This window comes from Cydia fagiglandana, chromosome 1 (assembly GCF_963556715.1).
Source record: "Cydia fagiglandana chromosome 1, ilCydFagi1.1, whole genome shotgun sequence".
NCBI classification, from domain to species: domain Eukaryota; kingdom Metazoa; phylum Arthropoda; class Insecta; order Lepidoptera; family Tortricidae; genus Cydia; species Cydia fagiglandana.
In genome coordinates this window covers 18,648,736-18,670,250 of record NC_085932.1, presented here as the reverse complement: position 1 = coordinate 18,670,250, position 21,515 = coordinate 18,648,736, and the positions used below count along the sequence as shown (strand labels likewise).

Below are 21,515 nucleotides of genomic sequence, written 5' to 3'. Positions count from 1 at the left end.
ATCAGTGGACCCCTTAAGCCGACCACTGACTAACAGGCCGCCGGACGATATCGGCCTGTCAGTTAGAACAATTTGACAGTTTCGAACAACTGACCGGCCGATATCGTCCGGCAGACTGTTAGTCATTGATCGGCTTTAAAGGACTGATAAACTGTTTTGATACATGGTTGCGGCGGTTCAATGTTCATGCCTCTAACACATTCACCTGCGAGCTTGAGCTACGAGCGTAGCCGTTGACACTGGTTTTCCCGTTTGTAGCGAAAAACGCCTACGAACACACTGCCGTATTCGAACTTCAAGATATATTCACAAGAGACGACACGTACTAGATCCATTCTAGATACGTTATAGTTTAGATATCAACTAGTTTTCTTTTGCAGCGCAATTCGGGCAACTAATGTCACTTTTACATTATAGAGTAAGATACCTATTAGATGTGAATTAGATATCTAAGTCATATCCTGTGGAAATCGTTCAAGAGTATGTCCAGAATCGCGCAAATGTCAAATTTGACAGGTTAGATCTTAAACATATCGTTATCGTATCTTGGTGATGTCTATTTCAAAATCCGAATCGGGCCCACAGAACTCGCCTAGCGCGTCGCTGGCAGTGGAATGTGTTAAATGCATGATATTTGTAGGTTTTTCGTCGAGGTATATTTTCTTTTCCACAAATTAATTTACTTGAAGGAAATAAGTCATTTATCTGTTCTTATAACAAAACTGTTAATACACTGAAATAGTTATGAATAATTAGATCATAAGTATAGCTCCTCGTTGCAATATTTTATGTAAAAATTCTAATTTTGCTCTATTTTGCGTAACAATTACATATTATTTTTTAATACATTATCGGGATACAGTAAGATTTGGCAGGTGCTTTTTATTTTGGTACAGACCTAGAAGCATATGCATTTTCCGATACAAATAAAATTTTAGTTCAGTTCTGCACTGACACTGACTGATTGCATCTTAACCTATTATTATATACAACTTGCGTGGTTATCAATCCTTGTTGTTATAATTACAGTACTTGTTAAATTCGTTTAAATATCTATTTACATTTCTTAACTTAAATGTACAATTTACATATTGCAGGGCGACAACGGCGTCGCCAATTTTCAATATTATGCTTTTATATGAACAATAATTTGAAATAATTCCATATTTACAATTTGTTTTATAAACTAGAGTACATATAATGATGGCAAATAAATTTTGCAGCCGTGAGGGAGCTGGGAGCAATTGTAAAAAAAAAAAACGTGTAGTGGTACAGAAAATAAGCGTATTTATTTATATTTTATCAAAATACTCGTATATCATAATTAGTTATGATAATTGTTATCAATAAATGTCTTATGGTCTGCTATGTTGCTTTTAATTTCAAGGCAAGAAACAATAAAAAAAGTAAGAGCTAGCAATTAGCTGCATATCACACCGAAATTAGAAGTTACTTGACTATTGTTATGTTCAACTGGAACGACCATAATAACAGCTTTTCATATATTGATGAAAATGATGAATTTGTATTCCACTAAAAATTTTTTTATGGGTAATGGTTTAGTGATGGTAACTACTATTTATGACAAATGATCATGATCAACCAACTTTGTTATATAAATTGCAGTTTTTAGATCCACATGTCACTTTTATGTAATATATTTAGGTACAATATTTTAAACTTTCGCGTTTTGAACACATATTAACTCAAACGTCAACGTGGGGAAACGTCGGTAAATCAAGGTAATTGAATAAAATTCGCGTTAGACCCGTCTATAAATGTGAGTTAATATTTAGGTACGTTTCAGATGTAAAGTATTAATGACGTTTTTATTCTCCACTCTGCTACATATCGCAATTTATAGGTCGCAAAAACCACAGGTCTTATACTTACTAATACTAAATGTTTCTACTTATAGGAAAATTGGCACCGGGAGCATAAAATGTACAATTATTAGTAATTACTCACAAAATACATTTAGTACCATGTAAAATCTAACTATAATAAATACTTATTTTATCACATGACTACTTAAATGTAGCTATTTACAACATTAAAGATCAAGCTTCAATTGTGAATACATAAACGTTGCTGTACATCTTTAGTAAGTATAAAACTTTCCAATTTAAAATAAATACTTATTAAAATAAAACTTTTAATTTAAAGGTCTTAGACCGATTGTATCAATGAAATATACAAACCTGTGAATTAAATTTGCAAAAAGGGCTTAAACAATGTATGTTACGATGAATAGCAGAAATATATAACATACTATCTTGATGTGCCAGCAACGGATAAAATCCTACATCTCATTAAAAATGATAATACGCAAAATTGATAGGCTGAGCATCATCGTTCGTTTCACTCACACCTTGTTCACTATCCACCTCGCTGGTGGCTATCTCTCTCTCGTTCTCCGCCATACTCTGTTCGAACTTGTTCATTTTGACCTGCCAGTTGGAGAGATCACAAGGGCCTTCTTCGGGGAAGGAGTACCATCCAACGTCACTGGGTGGTCTGTAAATGTCACTGGGAGCACTAGATTTTGCACAGGCGTTGGGTTCATAGTCTTTGACGCCTGTCGGGAGCGATCACTGACGGTGGTGAGGCAGGTGGTGCATGGGGTGGTGAAGGTCGAGCCGCGGCCGCTTGGCGTCGTCCTCGTCGCTGCAGGGGTCGTTGTCCTGGGGCTCCTGGTCGTCGCACTCGTCGCCGAGCTCTTCTTGTTTGCGCTTGGCGGTCGCCATTTCGGCCGCGTGTTTTTTCCGCCATTTTGTTCTTCTGTTTTGAAACCATACCTGTGTACAAGAAAGTGAATATGAGTATTTTTCAATTTTAAGATACTATTTTACTATTAAGGATGACTCATGTTAGACCGTGTCCGGGCCGGAGCTTCCGACGCATCGTTTTCTATGGAAAGCATCACCTGATCGCCTGTCACATCATAGAAAAGTAAGTGCAGGAAGCTCCGGCCTGGATACGACCCGGTCTAACGTGAGTCGTCCTTAAGATGAGGATAGATACTAAAATATGTTCCGATGGACTTTCGGCTCGATTACTACTGGGCTAATAGTACTGTTATTAATAACACCATTTTGAAATACATCGCGGGGGAACAGTAGTTTTGCTGTACTGTCTGACACATAGGCACCTAGATAATATATGTTGTTGCTACTCTATGTATATAGGTATTATGTACCAGTATTACGCCCTTATACTCATATTTAGGTACATTTATGAAATTTCACGATCTTGGGATTAAATGTGAATATGAAAGTAAACATTAGTTACAAACTTAAACACCTTTGTGTAGCGGGCGCCGTAATGCGCCACTAAATTCAAGCCCCTGTTTACCACCCGAAAGCCAAATATAAAGAGCGCGCAAACAAATTTTCAGCGCCATGTGAACCTAATCTGCTCAAGCGACATCATAATGCCTCATTAAACAACGCCTTTGAAGTTGAACCGGCAACTTACGCTGCCCTCCCTCGCGCCCACCCAAACGCCTCAAGCGCGATAAGGATGGAGATAGTAGCCGTGTTCTACGGTAATTAAGGGTCGTTTTGCAAATTACACGGTACTTAACCAGCCATATAACAATCATTAATCACTGGCGTCGGCCCTGCGCTATCCTTCTTTCTCTTCTTTAGATCAGAGTAAACCTGTCCCGCTCTGTAGGTTCCGGGAGGCAGCCGGCAGTTTAATTAGGTCATAAATACATTCTCATTATTAGAAGGATGCTTGTCGATTCCGGGCTGGGTGATTTACTTTGAAGCAGATGCCACCGTTATTATGTCCTGGTATTATGATCGGTAATGGTGTCAAATGTTTTTAATTGAATTTTAAGATATAGGTAACCGAGAAGTTTAGTTACCTTTCATCCAATATTAAGGTGATATCTTGTATCGCATCCAATCTAATCTAATATTGTTGGTTAATAGTATTTATTCATCTAAATTATGACAAACATATGCATTTATACAGCTTTCCCTATAGTTATTGTAATTTGTAGACACTAGCCAACCCAGCAGGTTTATCGTGCGCATTGCGATTGACTAATATTTCATATTAACAACTTTCCTACTCTATGAACTGGTTAGAAAGAAGATGAAGTTTTAAGCGACCCATATTTGTTTTGTGTTCTATCTACCTATCTACTTCATTCTTAAAGAGCGTAGGTACTTATGTAAAATAATACGTCACATTTGAAACTAGAACTCCTACTATTGCGATAAAAAAAAATTGTCCTTAAAAATTACATCTGACAAAAAATAAGAGACAGATAATATATAGGTATATTACCTATTGCATGTGCATACTAAACGAAACTGCAACATCAAATACCGTTCATTAATTAGACCCTTAACTTGCGTTAGCGCCATAAAATCTTCGTTTCGCACTCTATACAGCCTCATTAAAATTGAAATTGAAAATAAAAATTGATTTGTGTGATTTTTAAGCTTTATGGTCACTGTGAACCCATTAAATCACTTCTTTATATCTTTTATTGCAGTTTTTACAAGTCTTTGGCACGTTTCGATTTATTCTTTCAGACATGTTAGTGTTCAGTGCTAAATGAATTTTAAACTAAAGTATTAAATAATTAAATAATTGCCAAGCGATTCACTGAATGATGGGCAACGGGCAGGCCAATACAGCCGAAAACTGATATGAGAATGATATCTTTTTTTTAGCATTAGAAAGAACTCCGCAGAAGCAAGCGTGCAGTTTTTATCAGGCTTGTTAATTGTTAATAATTATTGTACTATCTAATGTAGCATGGTCAATACATATAATTTACTTCAAATTGTTACCGCTAAAAGTGCCAGATTTAGAACTACAAGCGAACTTCTGCGAAGTTCTTTCTAATGCTAAAAAAAACGGACTATAGTTATCGTGCATTTCGTACTCGTACTTGTCCGTACCTACATGTATTGGCGCGAGCGAGAAGCACGATAACTAAATTACATCATTTACGTATCATTCTGATGTCAGTGTACTTACATTCAAACTGGCCGGGGGGTCTTATTCGATTAAGCGTCAAAGTAGGTAGGTACTAAAGGGTACCTACTCCTTATTTGTGACAAATTATTCGATGTGCGTATTGTTAGAAAATATTATAAAACGTCTATCTATTACATCCATCTCTGACCAAAATCGAGCAAAAATACAAAGAAGACTCGTATTGTTTTTTATTGGTTAAAAATACAATACAGGTCACACATTACATTTTCAATTATAAAGACATATCAACTATTACTAGAATTAAAAATTAAATAAATAAATAAATTAGTACTAATTTAAACTCGTATACTTAATATTCCTTTCCTCAATTAGTTACTCTAAAAATATAGCAATGAATATCTAAGGTAAACATAAACATACCTATATGTTTTTTTTAATATCCAAAAAAGTACAAATTTGTTAGTTTGTAGGTATTATACGAGTACATGTACCTACCTACCTACCTTCTAATCTAAATACAACTTAACGACCGAGAGGAAACTATGTAGGCCATTATACAGAATTGAAAAAAATAAAGCCAGCACACAACAAAATAGCAATAAAAAAAATGGGAACGTACAAAACAAGACATCGTAAGTTAGTCGCATTATTATTGCGTCATTTGTTTTTACTGCCAACTTGATGCGACAAACTTCATGTTTATGTCTTGTGTCTATTTAGTAGTTTACATTGTAAAGATGTCAGCCATAAGATGGGATTGGTAAAAGAATCTATATTTGTATATAGATTCTGGTACAAATTTGTTTACTCTACCTTTTAAAACACTTACCTCCTACTTTTGGATTGTCTACTGGCGTAACGTGATAATTAAAATTTTCAAAGGCATGTGCGTGGTTTCAGAGACATTTTCAAAGTTTAATTACATAAAGTTGGTAGGTATACTTAAAGTAATTCTTGAAACACCTTCATAACATACTTGCGTTTAATATATAGCATATGGAAGCAAATATGTGAGCTAAATAACTTTACAAATCAGAACTGGTTTCATTTCAGGTTCAAGTTAACCACCTTTTATGTGTCAGTTACCGCCCAGCTCATAACAACTCGGATAAACTCAATGTTGGCCCAACAAACATCGTGACGTATGTTTATTATTATATTTACGACTACAGTAGTCTCCATAACTTGCGACCCTTTCACGCCGCGCCGCGAACATTATTACTTATATTATTATTTTCCAGTCTTCCTTTATGCCCCAACTTACCCGAGCCCCCTGCATTCAATTACTTAAGTGCTTAAAGACGCACGAAACGAAATATGGCCGTCTCACTTCGCCGTATGCTATGACAGTGATATCGCCATCTCACGCGCCAGAGGAGGGTTGGGATAATTATGTGAATATCTATTATTTTTCACAAGAGAGCTCTGTAATGGCTTGATAGAGATAATGCGCTTTCAGTGGCGTCGGCGAATAAAGGCGTCTTAACATGTCCGCCATGTTGTTTTCCAAGCAATTAATTTGAATGATAAGGAGAATGTTTTATTCTTTTGTTACGCGAGTGCATTCAATAGGTATAAATTCAAATTAATATACTGATTTATAAGAAACGTTCTGGCGCATGGTATGCTGACAACCCTAACGAATAAGGGTTTAGAAACGCGTTCAGTGTATTTATGAAACATTTTACTTGATTTGATATTTTTGCTTATTGTTGGCGAATACTTTGCAGTAAGTATGTGAGAGTTTTAAATATAATATTTCTCCATGGACTGGCGAATCGTTGGTTCTGTCAATAGGCGGGATAAATCAAGCATTTCATCGCAGTGAGGTAGTTTGCGACGCGTGCCCTGCGTGCCAACGTCGGGGAACGCGCGAAACAGCCACTTTTGCACTTTTACACACTATAATAATACTCATATAAGCAATCCTGGAGGATTTTACGACTGTCTTGAATTAAATTATAGTTAGCACAATTATAACTTTTACGATTAAAGTTATCAAAGGTAGGTAATCATCACAGTAATTAAAAGGTAAGTAATAATTTAGTAGGTACTTTATGAAGATTGTTTATTTGCAAGGTAGGATTTGCAGGGATAACTAATGGTAACAATTAGTACAGTAAATCCTGGTACAAGTACGTTTTTCAATCAACTACTATGGTCTCCGCTTACTTACTTATTAGGGGGACTGTACGCCTGATTGACACCAAATTAGTATACGGACAAAAAAAATTGAAAAAATATTTGAGCTCTCGTGGCCGATTACCAAAAAACTATATCCGTTGCCAAACCTCTACAAATAACGTAAAGTCCATTTTGTGCAACACCTTCAAAATACAGCTATACATATAATTAAATCCTAAATACGCTCTTCATTTAAGGTGGTTCGCTTTTCATACAAAATTCAATCAAAGCTCATTAAGTAACTACACACTATTAGTACACAAATATTTCCGCATTTATCTTCTTTCGAATATTCGTTTGCGCGAAATTAACAGGAAAACAATGTTTCATACAGAAATCATGCAAAAATCATAGTTAACTTTTCATCAATTTTACGTATGTGTTTGTCACAAATGTCGTGTACAGATACATTTGCGACGTTGCCATACCATTTCCGACGTTGCCGGGCTGACCACGGCTCGAATTTGGAGTGCCGTCATGTTTAGTGCAATTTTGTTGACACTGATATTTGACAGGTAGTTAATTGACCTAAGCGAGAAGTTCGTCAGCTTAGCTAAGAACTATCATGGCGTGTTATGCAAACAGTCGCTTTTTTGCTTGCAAACGGAAGATTCCCGGTTCGATACCCAGTCATTGTATGTATGCTGGAACATAACTTTTTGTATTTTTGTTACACCTAAATTTCGTATTGTTTTTTAATTTTTATTAAATTTTTCTTATTATCATAAATCGATTATTAAGTATGGGCTACACGTATTCTTTTATTTTTACAAAGATAATTAGAAATTATACTCTACCTAATCTCTCTGATTTTTACAATCAGGACATCCTCACTGCAATAAAAACCGGGCAAGTGCGAGTCGGACTCGCGCACGAAGGGTTCCGTGCCATAATGCAAAAAAAAACAAAACAAAAAAAAGCAAAAAAAAACGGTCACCCATCCAAGTACTGACCACTCCCGACGTTGCTTAACTTTGGTCAAAAATCACGTTTGTTGTATGGGAGCCCCATTCAAATCTTTATTTTATTCTGTTTTTAGTATTTGTTGTTATAGCGGCAACAGAAATACATCATCTGTGAAAATTTCAACTGTCTATCTATTACGGTTCGTGAGATACAGCCTGGTGACAGACGGACGGACGGACGGACGGAAGGACGGACGGACGGACAGCGAAGTCTTAGTAATAGGGTCCCGTTTTACCCTTTGGGTACGGAACCCTAAAAAGAAGTGTATAAAATTTCCTGTGGTTAAAAATAATGGATTTTGTCTATGAATGAAAAACACAATTATTACTATAGTTTGTTTTTTTTAGCATTAGAAATAAGGTAAACAATCTTGACGTGTCTTTTAATTGAAAAACACATTTTAAAAATAAGTTACGGCAAATATGTAACAATTATAAATCTAATACGATCATTTATATTCTTCTGCTTTCATAAGTAATCGTTTTTTATTTTTAAAAAACCTGATAACACTAGCCTAGCGGAAAGCAATTCGGAGGTCGCGGGTTCTAACCCCGGCTCGTACCAATGATTTTTCGAACTTTTGTACGAAATAGCATTTGATACCTATTTATACACCGATACCTATTTTTCGGTGAAAGAAAACAATGTGAGGAAACCGGTCTAATCCAAATAAGTTTACTCTCTGGGTTGGAAGGTCAGGGCAGTCGCTTTCGTAAAAACTAGTGCGCATGCCAATTCTGGGATTAGTTGCCAAGCGGAGATTGAATATCTGGGAGACCGACCAAAGCTTACAAAACATAAAAACTCAAAAATGCGCGTTTTCTCATAGACCTAGCTAAGAGATCAAACCCCTTATAGCAAATTTCATCGAAATCGTTAGAGCCGTTTCTGATACTATCCAAATATATAAATAAATAATTATATATCTAATAATTGCTCGTTTAAAGGTAAGATAACACAAAGGAGAAACAAAAAGAAATTAATACCTACTCGCACCAGTCTTGAACCCCAATCCTCTTGCACATATTTCCACGAACATACCGTTACGCTATTGCAACATACTTACGTTGTGTGAAATTGTCTACTACAAGGATCACGGAAACACTGTTTGCATGTGTGAGTAATAGTAGGAAAAAGCGTGACAGCAACACTCCGTCGAATTAAAAAGGTGGTTTTTGCACAATGAAGTATTCAATGTTTATTTTAATAGTTCAATATTTACTTAAAGAGTGCGCGAAACATACTTTTAAGTATACAAATACCAAGACCATTTCACAAAAAAATAAAATCTGAAATTTTGCAAAAGTGGTGCCATCTAGCGAGAGTTAAGTTTTGAGTAACCTAGGCGAACCACCTTAAGTCTAAAATACTACTCCCCACACGGACGTACTGTATCTAAGTCCCACTGTCATCATTTTCTTACAATTAACTTATAGCTCATTAATTACAATGCACGTTCAGGCCGCGTAGCCAAGATGCCAATCGCTTACGCTCTGTAGCGATAGCAACGCAACTATCACTGTCCCACTAATAAGGAAGAGTGATAGAGAGACATAATGCTTTTCGTTGTCGAAGCGATAGCGATTGTAACCTTGGCTAGGCCGGCAGTTCAGATACTTTGAGCAACCTACGTATACAGGTATTTTTGATAGCGACTTTATGAAGCGCAACCAAATCAGGCGGTCCAACACAGCTACGATCCGACACATGTACGAGCGGGGCCATTAAGCGGCACCATTAGCGGAAGGGTGCAGTGACAAATGATCGCTAATGATGTGCGGATACACTGGAAAGGGTTTTGTCTATCCTAGATAAGTGGAGATTGCCTTTGTTTACATTTTATTATGGTGAAAAAATGCAGTTTTTTGTTTTTGTTACACTACTTCGCGGTCTTTACGGTCATCACGCTTATCACATAATCCTGCAAGATGCCGTGACACGTCTACAATCAAATGAAATGTCTTGAGTCTAAACGTTTCTACGTGTCAAAGCTTTATTTTCATTACTTAAACCTCATTTTAAGTTTGTTGCTATGTACGTAAAAGTAGAAAAGTTTCTATAACTTTATTGCGAAAATGACATGGCAATTAGCTACTGCCCGCGACTGAGTTCTCGTGGTTATAGAAGTCATTAAAAAGACAACTCCATAGAAGTAGATTACCTATACTGAAAAACCCCCACCTTGTCAACAGAAATTCAAATTGTCTATGGTTTTAAGTCAACTCTTCGCGTTTATTTTTTTAATTACACGTCACATCTAATCCATATCGTTTCTAGATCTATTAATTGACGTATCTTAAAGTTCGAATCGGACAGATTGGCGAATCATCCTACTGATAGGATGATGTGTGTAGCTACTTATTTGTTTTTTTTTCATAAAAGTATGGTACATTTTAAACTTATATTAGGTTCACCAAACTTACGTTTAACGGCGACTTATGTAACTATTTAAACTTAGAACTGGTCGGTGATTGGCCGTTACATAAAAGTTTTAATAATATCAGTCGACAGTAGATCATTTCTCACAGTCCGCCAAAAACCACAGACAAACAGCACGTCACAGACCATAGCTACGACTTATTTTCTTTTTTGACATTCGGTATTTGTGGCCAGAAACAAATTGGAACGTTTGATCGATGGAAACGTCGGCCTAATGGATACCGATGGAGAATGGAAATGGAATGCAATTTCCATTCTGTGCAATTGTGCATTCGGATGGTATCTTTGCGGCCTTTTAGATTTTTAGAATATTTATGGACACGGTTTGCCCAAACGTGGAATAGGTATTCATAAATTCATATATGGTTTTAAATGAAGAAGGACAACAAATATCATTGATGACTACGTTATTATGACTACAAAAATATAACGGTAACAGATCACATATAGCGCGACATGCTTCGAGTGCTTTGTGTTGTGCTACCATGTTCAGATTTATTTTAATATCAATATGACTCCCGATCTTTTATGTTGAATGAATGATATATGATATAAGTGCAATACAAATAATCAGAGACAAATAAAGAGTCAGAATGCTTTGAAAAATGATGTTATCTCCTTTAAAACATAGATATATTAAATAAGGTCAGTTCAGGTGGGGTAAGATATTTATATATGTATACCTAGTTTATTTTCCTTGGGGCAAAAGAAACCGTATGAGGAAAATCCTTCTACGTTAGTATTTTTAAGGTAATTTTATTAATGCATTACTTTTTTTTGTATTATTATAATTTAATTTATTATATTTTCAGTATTTGCAACTGTTTATTTTCCCTACAAGTGTTTCTCTTGCCCCATAGTTTATCTTATCCCACGTAACCTTAGTAGAAAAACTATGTGACTTCTGTGATTATTTGTCTTAGACGCCAGAATCTAGTCAGCATTCACCGCTCTTTAGAAACATGCAATAATCCGCGCTTCAGTAACTCTTATTAATAATTATTATTCGGCCATTATCAGAGAATAAGCGCCGGATTGGCCTTAATCACTTATTGATCTTTGGCCGGTTCCCACGCAAGCAAGGCGCTAGGAAGACTGTACGAGTAGTTAGATTAGAGCACGACCATACAGAGCTTGGCAATAACACGATAATCAAGGTTAATTATATCGGTACAAGTAAATAATAAAGATTGAATATCGAATACAAAGTTGCGTTCATATTAGAGAGCTTTACAAGTTTAAGTACACCCACTGATAAAGTATGTTGTTAATAACTCCTGCATAACATTAAAAAAACCATAAATATAATATAATAATAATACTCTAACTATCAAATGCTAAGTAAATAACATCACCTCTTTTAACTCTCACCAAGTAGATAAAAAAATTAAAACAATAACTAAAAAAGTTTACGGCGAATATAACTGGGATGTCGTGACGTCTCTAAATCAAGGAAAGGATTAGGGAAGAGCCAAATTGCGTTATTAAAAAAACTCATTAGCAAATTTTTAAAGACGAAGAGATATTAAAGCGATAAACTCAGTTATCTACAATTTACCCCCCCGGTGGGTGAACCCCTTTTTTCAGTGAAGAGAATATAAAAATGTTAATGTGAAGTATTTAGCATTATCTTAAGAGTGTAATTAAGGACGGTTTTTCATTGAAACAAAAATAAAGAGGTGGATTGTGTCAGTTCTTAGTTACTTGAACGAATTCAACAAGAAATTATGGCTTGATGATGTAAGTTGGATATAAAACTGCAATTAAAATAATTTGATAGTACAGTTGTACACCATAAAAACACATACCTACTAAGATTGCAGCTGTAAAGTGTAAACTAAATTTCTTTCCACAACATATCCATAGGCAAGCCGGGGCTAATTTGGCTTACATTTTCCCTTTACAACTTTACTCAAACGTCCAAAAACAGGCAAACCGGATGGAATCGGCTTTTATACGGTTCGATTCGGTTACCGTACTACGGTACGAAGAATGCCAAAAGCGATTAAAATTTGTCAAATACAAACTTTTCCAATACAAGTCACGAGAGACGGCAGCACCGGACAAGTCCAAATGCAACAAGAGGAAGTTTGCAAATTAAGAAAATGTAATTAGTGTACACCCCACGGCTCCCTAACGGACATAATTAAAGCAAATCTTGTTGTAATTTTGACGTTTAATTTTTCTCCCTACTTCACCTCTCCCTTATTAATTAATTTAAAAAAGTACCTTTAAAATTTTATCTTCGAGCGACATTTTTTCTCAGAGTTAATGAAACGGCTGAGATTTTTGATAGCAGTTTGTTTTTTAATTTTTTTCCGACATGACTAATGGATTTCACCTTTTCTTATTAATTTTGGAGTTTTTAAATTTCGCCCGTTATTAGTTTTGGCTCTGATTCAAGTTCTGTTACAGATGACAAAGACCAACTTTTGCTGCTTATTTTTCGTTATCCGGAGCTTTAATATTTTACCGTATATTAAAACATTATATGAATTTAGTAGGGTTAGTAGCTACTAATAGAGTAAGTAAGGTCATATTTCTATTCCTCAACCAGATCCTAAACCCTTTGGAAGAAATCTAAAAATACTTAATGGTTGCACCTTATAAAACTATGCCTCAGATTTAAAAACAAACTGAGTTTAATCCAATAGTCTCAGATCATCCTATTATAAATAAAACACACGCCATTTAATCTTCAATAATTCCACACACGTAATATATGTAAAATCAAGCCAGCACATGTAAACTGGTTATCTTCAATCTTGAAATTTTAAAGGGTGCCCACCCCCCGCCTTATCAGCATGTAAGCCACTCATCAATTCGGAATTAGCGTGCGAGCCCGTCTTTATGGCGCGACACGCCGTTATGTTGGTATTGGGTGTGGCGGGAAAATTACACACATAATATCATTGTAATTAAAACGCCACTTTTGTGTATCTATATTATTTTAACGCTATTAATAATATGGTTACATCGTTGTTACCATTCACGCTAAACTAGTTTGTGTATTGATTTCACGTCATTTACGTTAAGTTACATTTAAGTCAGCGGTGCAGAGATAATTGACCCCCCTGCATGTTTAATTCGCAGATTGATAATATTTTTACGTATAGCCTCCTAAGGCCCAGCCATACAAATGAAAAATCTAAAATTTGCTACCGAAATTTGAACTTATAGTGCAAGAAATAGAGTTGATTTTGCTTTGTTTGAAAATTGAACAAAACAATGCAAAAGCGACTCTGTTGCAATTGAATATGATTTAAATTTCATCGAACTGAAAAAGTACTATAGGAAGGACCTTGGGCCTTAGGAGGATAGGCTACATTCTAATTGTGATTGCGGCAGTATTGCTAATGCAGCGTTGCAGCAAAGGGAAATCGAAGCTGTCACTGTCAATCTCCTTGATAAAATTATTGACCGGCTTGAACTTCCTTAATGAAATTGAAGACAATTTGTCACGGAAATTCACTGACATCGCCCATTTCCTGATGCTGCAAGGCTGGGTACAGTCTCAATACGAATGTAACCTTAAAAAAGAATATAGAGTATGTGCGAAAAAAGAAGTCACAGAATGTATTGGTTACACGATTCATCTTTTTCTGCACAGACTCTCGTTACCACAGGAAGATCAGCGCTTGGGTTAACATTATAGCTAAATCACTCCTGACCACAATTTGTAAAACCATTAAACAAAACACAACGTCACTCCAAACCCCCTATCGTCCACGAGCTTAGATGTCATTTAAATTTAAATTAAGGTATTAGCCAGTGTTGCCAGCAAACCGCGGCCACGTCTTATCGTGTGAAGGGTGCATTATTTTACATTTTGCAATGTATTTACTGTTCGTTTAGGGGCGATTAGATTGATTTGTTTAGTGATATGGAGTAATGTGACGGCTTAATGGGATTACTAATATATCAGTATAAAGTGATGCGTTTGTTAAAAGTTTGAAAGTATAACTGTATTTTCATGTCCGGCGCAGATTCTTTAACTGGACTATTATTGCAATTAACTACCCCAAGGCGGTCAGAATCATGAATTAGTTAACTACACACTGAGAGAAAAATCATCACCAGGAATTAAAAAACAGTTCTGTACTGGGGGAAAAAATGAAGTATTAGTAATAATTATGGACGTTTCACTATTTCTGTAAAGTTTATTTATTTCTACAAACAGCTCAGTAATCCCAAATATAATTTCAACAAACAGATAATAGAAATTGCAAGAACTAATAGAAATTGCAAAAGTCAATTTGTTCCTATTAGTTAACTCTCCTTGTCCCCGGATTAAGTTTATTTTTGTAATTCTAAGTGTGTTTTTGTTGTACTTTTCTCTCAGTGCAGCTGATATATTTTGATGTTGATTAAAATCAGATAAAGAAAAGAAAGTGATGATTTACACTAACTCAGATTTATGATTCTCCTATTTTAGTGAAGTAAGTAACTAGAAATGTGTTTTGACAGATTTTTGAAATGATGTGTAACAAACAAAGACGCACAAGCGTCACAAGCAATTTCAGCTCTTTTGTAGTCATTATTTCTTTTATAGATAACAGTAATAAAGCGTCAAGGAAGCCTTTGTTTACTAACATAATTTTCATAGCCCATCGCTTCGGCCGTAAACACTCCAATTACGCTGTTACGACTATCAATAACAGGGGGATATCTCAGTCCCCGGAGAGGAGCCCGATAAAGGAAACCGCCGAAACAAATTGAAAATTCGCGCAAACAACCCTACATTCAGTGCCCTATCTAACCAACTCTTTGGTGCAGACAATAATGTTTCCAGTTTGAAAAAACAAAGGAAACTCGCTTCACAGACAACGCAACAAAATGGAATATGAACGTTCGCGAGTTTGCTGGTTACGTTGGCAGAAACGTTCGTATATCCGATATCGGAATCACACACCGAGTGTTTTATACGCGGTTTTATTATTTATCCAGCGTTTAATCCGCGAACGCAATAAATCTGCGCGGACAGACATGGCGGCTTTTTTGGCGCGAAAAAGAATCGTTCGCGGAAAGCGGGAATGAACCAGATTAGGCCGGATAAGTCCGCGTTATTAATGGACCCTGATACCCGCCCGGGTAAATGGATAGGTAACAAATGGTGTTTTTTTTAACAGCCGATTTTCGTTTACGTGTGTGACGAATGGGCGGTGACAAACAAGTCGCTTTGCTGTCACCTGTGACATAAATCTATCTTTTCAAGTGCATCTATGAGTTATAGGTACGTGTAGCTGAAGGATCCGAGATGTGTAACATACCTACGGACCAACTAAATTTGATACTTGATCACTAGTTTTCATTTGGCTGAAACAAACTCTTAAAGTTAGTGTGCTAGACTGCAATGTCTGTAATAAACAACTAATATAATACATCGAATCTAGATTAGTATCATCAGCAAATCCTTCATATTACTAAACCTAAATTATATTAGTACATCGTAATACAAGTGTGCTACGTTGTTGTGTAATGACCAATGCACACGCGTTTCTAACTACATTATGTGCACAAGTGTAGTGTAGGATATGCGTGCCTATTTGCCTATACCAGCCATTCTCAAAGTGTGTTCCGCAGAACCCTAGGGTTCCGCAAAGCCTCTGTTGGGGTTCCGCGAAAATATACTTGTAATAATAAGAAAAAAACCAGCTCTTCTATAGGAATATATGGTCCACAGTGATGAACGAAAATTTTCAATTTGGGGTTCCGTCAAATATTTCGCTTGCCGAAAGGGTTCCTTCACCAAAAAAGTTTGAGAACCGCTGGCCTATACTATAATCCTGCTATAATCAAATAATCATATATATCTGTGCATGAAATAAATGTATTTTAGGACTCCATTTCCGTGACTTATACATATATAGTTAGATATTAGTAAATGATACTGTTTGATTCACACAATTCAGTATAGGTAAGAAATATTAGAACTGTAGAAATTTTTTAAAGTATACAGGAATAGTAATAGTTATTGCTATAAGTATCTAACATTACTTACTTTGAGTGCGGTTATTGTTATGTTATTGTAATATATGCACAATAAATTTATTTGCCAACATCAAAGGGCCCAATCAGAAAAGAGGCAAAATCAAATACAACTCACACATCGATTGCCATACAATATTTTTTATCCAGAAAAAATGCAAATAAATTACATCATACGAATCGAGAACATAATCAGGATAAACGAATTCATTATTCGCATAGGCCGAGTGAAAGCGCAATATATATTCATGAATCGATCTGAGAATCGAATGGAATCGAATACAATCGAATGGTATCGAGAGAACTCCTCGTTATATTGATATGATGGCGCATCAAATTTCATGGCCACACTGATTTTTATGGACACGCGTGGTTTTTATTAATCTGTGGTGGTTATTTTTAAATATTGGTCATTAATTGTTACTGTGATGAATTTCAGTACAGAAGCTTAATATGATCCCACTGTGGCAAATATAGAGTTAAACGCAATGATACAAGTATAACAAATAAACTTCGAGTACTAGATAGGTAGGTTTATTACTTTTGTATTTTGCCGTTGGCATTTCTACGACACCAAAACCAAATGTGAATGTAGCTAATAAACAAACTATTTTAGTCCTCTGTAATGCCACTGCTCACTTTCGTCCATTTGTCGTGAAATTCGCTGAGCGCGAGTCAATATGTGGATATAATAATAAAGGGTCCGCGAGCCGCATACGCACGGCGCGATTATTGGTCTCGAGCCTCTCCAGTCGATCGCTATTGCTTATTCGCTCTTACCTTTTATAGACACCCTGCCGTATTCTAACTTCAAGATATTCACAAGAGACGACGCGTACTAGATCCATTCTAGATACGTTATAGTTTAGATATCAACTAGTTCTCTTTTGCAGCGCAATCCGGGCAACCAATGTCACTTTTACGTTAGATAGAGTAAGATATCTATTAGATGTGAATCCAATTCACTGTCATATCCTGTGGAAAACGTTCAAGAGTATCTCCAGAATCGCGCAAATGTCAAATTTGACAGGTTAGATCTTAAACATATGGTTATCGTATCTTGGTGATGACTAAAAGATATCTAATAGATGTCTATTTCAAAATCCGAATCGCGCCCACCGTGATCTTGGATTATTGTAGGTTGCTATGATTATACATATTAATATGCTATACATACTTTTTTTTTAGCATTAGAAATTAGGTAAACAATCTTGATGTGTCTTTTAATTGAAAAACACATTTTAAAAATGAGTTACGGCAAATATGTAACAATTACGAATCTAATACGATCATTTATATTCTTCTGCTTTCATAAGTAATAGTTATTGATTTTTAAAAGCGTTTTTCAATTAAAAGCCATGCCAAGATCGCTTACCTTCTTTTCTTTGAAGTTCTTTCTAATGCTAAAAAAAAACGAACAATAGGGATATAAATATAAACTACTTTAGTTATTAAAATCGTTTAAGAAATCATTGGGTATTTACAATTACATAGAAATCAACGACTCTAAAAGGTATTTTGTTTTTCAAAGTAACTATATTATATATACAGGGTGTCCCATAAGTGACACGTCACAGTGACACTGGAGGTAGACCAAGCCAAGAGAACCCAAACTAACTTAACATGACCCCAGTAAAAGTGGCACGGTTTTCGAGTTATTGCCAAATTAAGGTTTTTCATGAATTTTGACCGTTTTTAACATTGTTAGTGCCAGTGTGCACTCGGAAAGGTCTCGAAGTTAATTTTTTTCATGTGTACGGCATCATGAATAGTTAATTAAGATAACAGAATAGGTATTTTATCGATAAACAATGTAAAATACAAAAAAGTACTGGTTTAATCTTGAATTAAATTTACAGCGACACATCAATTTCGACTTTGACCACCTGTCGTGAAAAAAAATTACTAGAAAAGTAATGAGCAAATAACGTCAAAAAATTTAGCATGTTATGCAAATTCAAAAATGGTATAATACATGTACCTTCCTGCAATAAAATAGGAATTATTATCATCTTTCGAAAGCCTCATAAAAAAATAAGTGAAAACTAGGAAATCTGCAATCCGATGCTACTTGTAGTAAAAATAAAGATTTATGTTGAAATATCTAATTCTGGATTCAGAAAAAAAAAGCCTATTCAGTATTTGCCGAATGCCCAAAAGAAAGAGATGGAAAATGCTTATCTCCCTTTTCAAGGATATCATTGAGTTGATAAAGGTTCAAAGAAAATAATACAGGTTGAAGTTTGAAAGGGTAGGTTGAAATAATATTACAATAGGAGCTCGAATTGCTTTTCTCCGGCTCGTAAGCATGCTTGACATCGTCTTGTAAAATTTCAAGTTAATTTTCTTAAATTAATTTCGGATATTTTTCGTGCTGCCTCGAACATGTCGTCGTAGTTCCCCTTGGGACCTTATTGGGTCGGAATAAAATTTCTCTTTTAAGTATCCCCAATAAAAAAATCTAATGGATTTAGGTCCGGGGAACGTAGGCCATGCCGCTGATACCAGTCGGCCGATCCATCTTCTGGAGCTGGATCCACAGCAAGATGGCTGCCCAGAACACTACGCGCTGGCCGCGACCACCTCACACAGAAATTCCCAGATAGATCCGCCGATTGGGACGCGTTCCCCGGACCTAAACCCATTAGATTTTTTCATTGGGGATGCTTAAAATGCTTTAAAGATAAAGTTTACTCCGTGCCAATAAGGCCCCAAGAAGAACTACGGCGGCGCATGTTCGAGGCGGCACGAAACATATCCGAAATTTATTTAAGGAAATTAACTTGAAGTTTTACAAGACGGTGCCAAGGGTGCATACCAGCAGGGGAAAAACAATTCGAACACCTATTCTAAAATAAAATTACTTAAAACATTTGATTAAACTTCAGCCTGCAGTTTTTGAACCTTTATCAACTCAATGATATCCTTAAAAAGGGACATAACCATTTTCCATCTCTTTCTTTAAAGCATTCGGCAAATACTGAATAGGCTTTTTTTTTATTTCTGAATCCAGAATTAGATATCTCAACATAAATCGTTATTTTTACTACAAGTAGCAACGGACTGCAGATTTCCTAGTTTTCACTTATTTTTTATGAGGCTTTCGAAAGATGATAATAATTCCTATTTTATTGCCTGCAAAGGTACATGTGTTATACCATTTTTGAATCTGCATAACATGTTCAATTTTTTGACGTTATTTGCGCATTACTTTTTTAGTAATTTTTTTTCACGACAGGTGGTCAAAGTCGAAATTGATGTGTCGCTGTAAATTTAATTCAAGATTAAACCAGTACTTTTTTTGTATTTTACATTGTTTATCGATAAAATACCTATTCTGTTATCTTAATTAACTATTCATGATGCCTTACACATGAAAAAAACTAACTTCGAGACCTTTCCGAGTGCACACTGGCACTAACAATGTTAAAAACCGGGCAAGTGCGAGTCGCGCACGAAGGGTTCCGTACCATAAAGCAAAAAAAAACGGAAAAAATGCAAAAAGAAAACGGTCACCCATCCAAGTACTGACCACGCCCGACGTTGCTTAACTTTGGTCAAAAATCACGTTTGCTGTATGGGAGCCCCACTTAAATCTTTATTTTATTCTGTTTTTAGTATTTGTTGTTATAGCGGCAACAGAAATAGATCATCTGTGAAAATTTCAACTGTCTAGCTATCACGGTTCGTGAGATACAGCCTGGTGACAGACGGACGGACGGACGGACGGACGGACAGCGAAGTCTTAGTAATAGGGTCCCGTTTTACCCTTTGGGTACGGAACCCTAAAAACGGTCAAAATTCATGAAAAACCTTAATTTGGCAATAACTCGGAAACCGTGCCACTTTTACTGGGGTCATGTTAAGTTGGTTTGGGTCCTCTTGGCCTGGTCTACCTCCAGTGTCACTGTGACGTGTCACTTATGGGACACCCTGTAGAAGTGTATTTTGCCGAAATGTGTAGAGTTAAACCAATACAAGTCTGCAACGATTTTGATAGCACACTTAACTAGCGCTTGATCTAAATCTTGCAAGAAAATGTTATTTATAGCGGTGAATTGGCTTTAGACCTAGACGCAGCGTAGCACGAGCGCAGTACGAGATGAGCTTTGAGAGCGTTAAAGTAAAAGTTATAAATAACTTTAAAAATAACCAAATTTACTTAAGACCATTTATAAAATGTGTAACTTAAGGCTTAAATAAATTATATCCCAAAAAATTATATCCCAAAAAATTATTTTCTCCATAAAGACATTTTATACAAAAACTAAAAAAAACTTCAGACAACCAAACCGCAATAGGTATTTAAACTGGCATTGTCTACGTTTGCCGAAAACGTCTGGCCCAAGCAGTCCATACGGGGCCCGGGACACCCTGCCCCCCCACTGTGGGGGGAAAGACACGTGTAGCGGGAATCGATCCGGCTAATGCCTTTCCGATTGGCCGGCCAACATGCTTTTGATGGCTATTTAAAATAATGTGACAGACTGTGCACTTTGGAAATATTGGAAGATGGGTCAAAGAGTGTAAGGAAGCATGAATGGAATAACATAATGTGTTCAGGGGATTTGATACTTTTTAAGGCTAACTGCCGTATTCGAACTTCAAGATATTCACAAGAGACGACACGTACTAGATCCATTCTAGATACGTTATAGTTTAGATATCAACTAGTTCTCTTTTGCAGCGCAATTCAGGCAACCAATGTCACTTTTACGTTAGATAGAGTAAGGTATCTATTAGATGTGAATTGGATCTCTAAGTCATATCCTGTGGAAATACTGGAAATCGTTCAAGAGTATCTCCAGTATCGCGCAAATGTCAAATTTGACAGGTTAGATCTTAAACATATCGTTATCGTATCTTGGTGATGTCTAAAAGATCTCTCTCTAATGGATGTCTATTTCAAAATCCGAATCGGGCCCTAAGTTCATTAACAGATGCTGAATATGGATTCACGTGTATGATCTTTT

At 36.0% G+C, this 21,515-nt stretch overlaps 1 protein-coding gene across 1 annotated transcript in view; it reads right to left on the bottom strand.

Annotated features, from left to right (window-relative positions):
- Nucleotides 1-2,272: 2,272 nt before the first annotated feature.
- The window catches only part of LOC134666053 (homeobox protein Nkx-6.2), a 62,212-nt gene continuing 42,969 nt past the window's right edge, over nt 2,273-21,515 (bottom strand). The window contains exon 3 of the mRNA XM_063523169.1: nt 2,273-2,798. Coding sequence (XP_063379239.1) covers nt 2,592-2,798 — 207 coding nt within the window. The 3' untranslated portion in view covers nt 2,273-2,591. The remainder of the gene's footprint in view (nt 2,799-21,515) is intronic.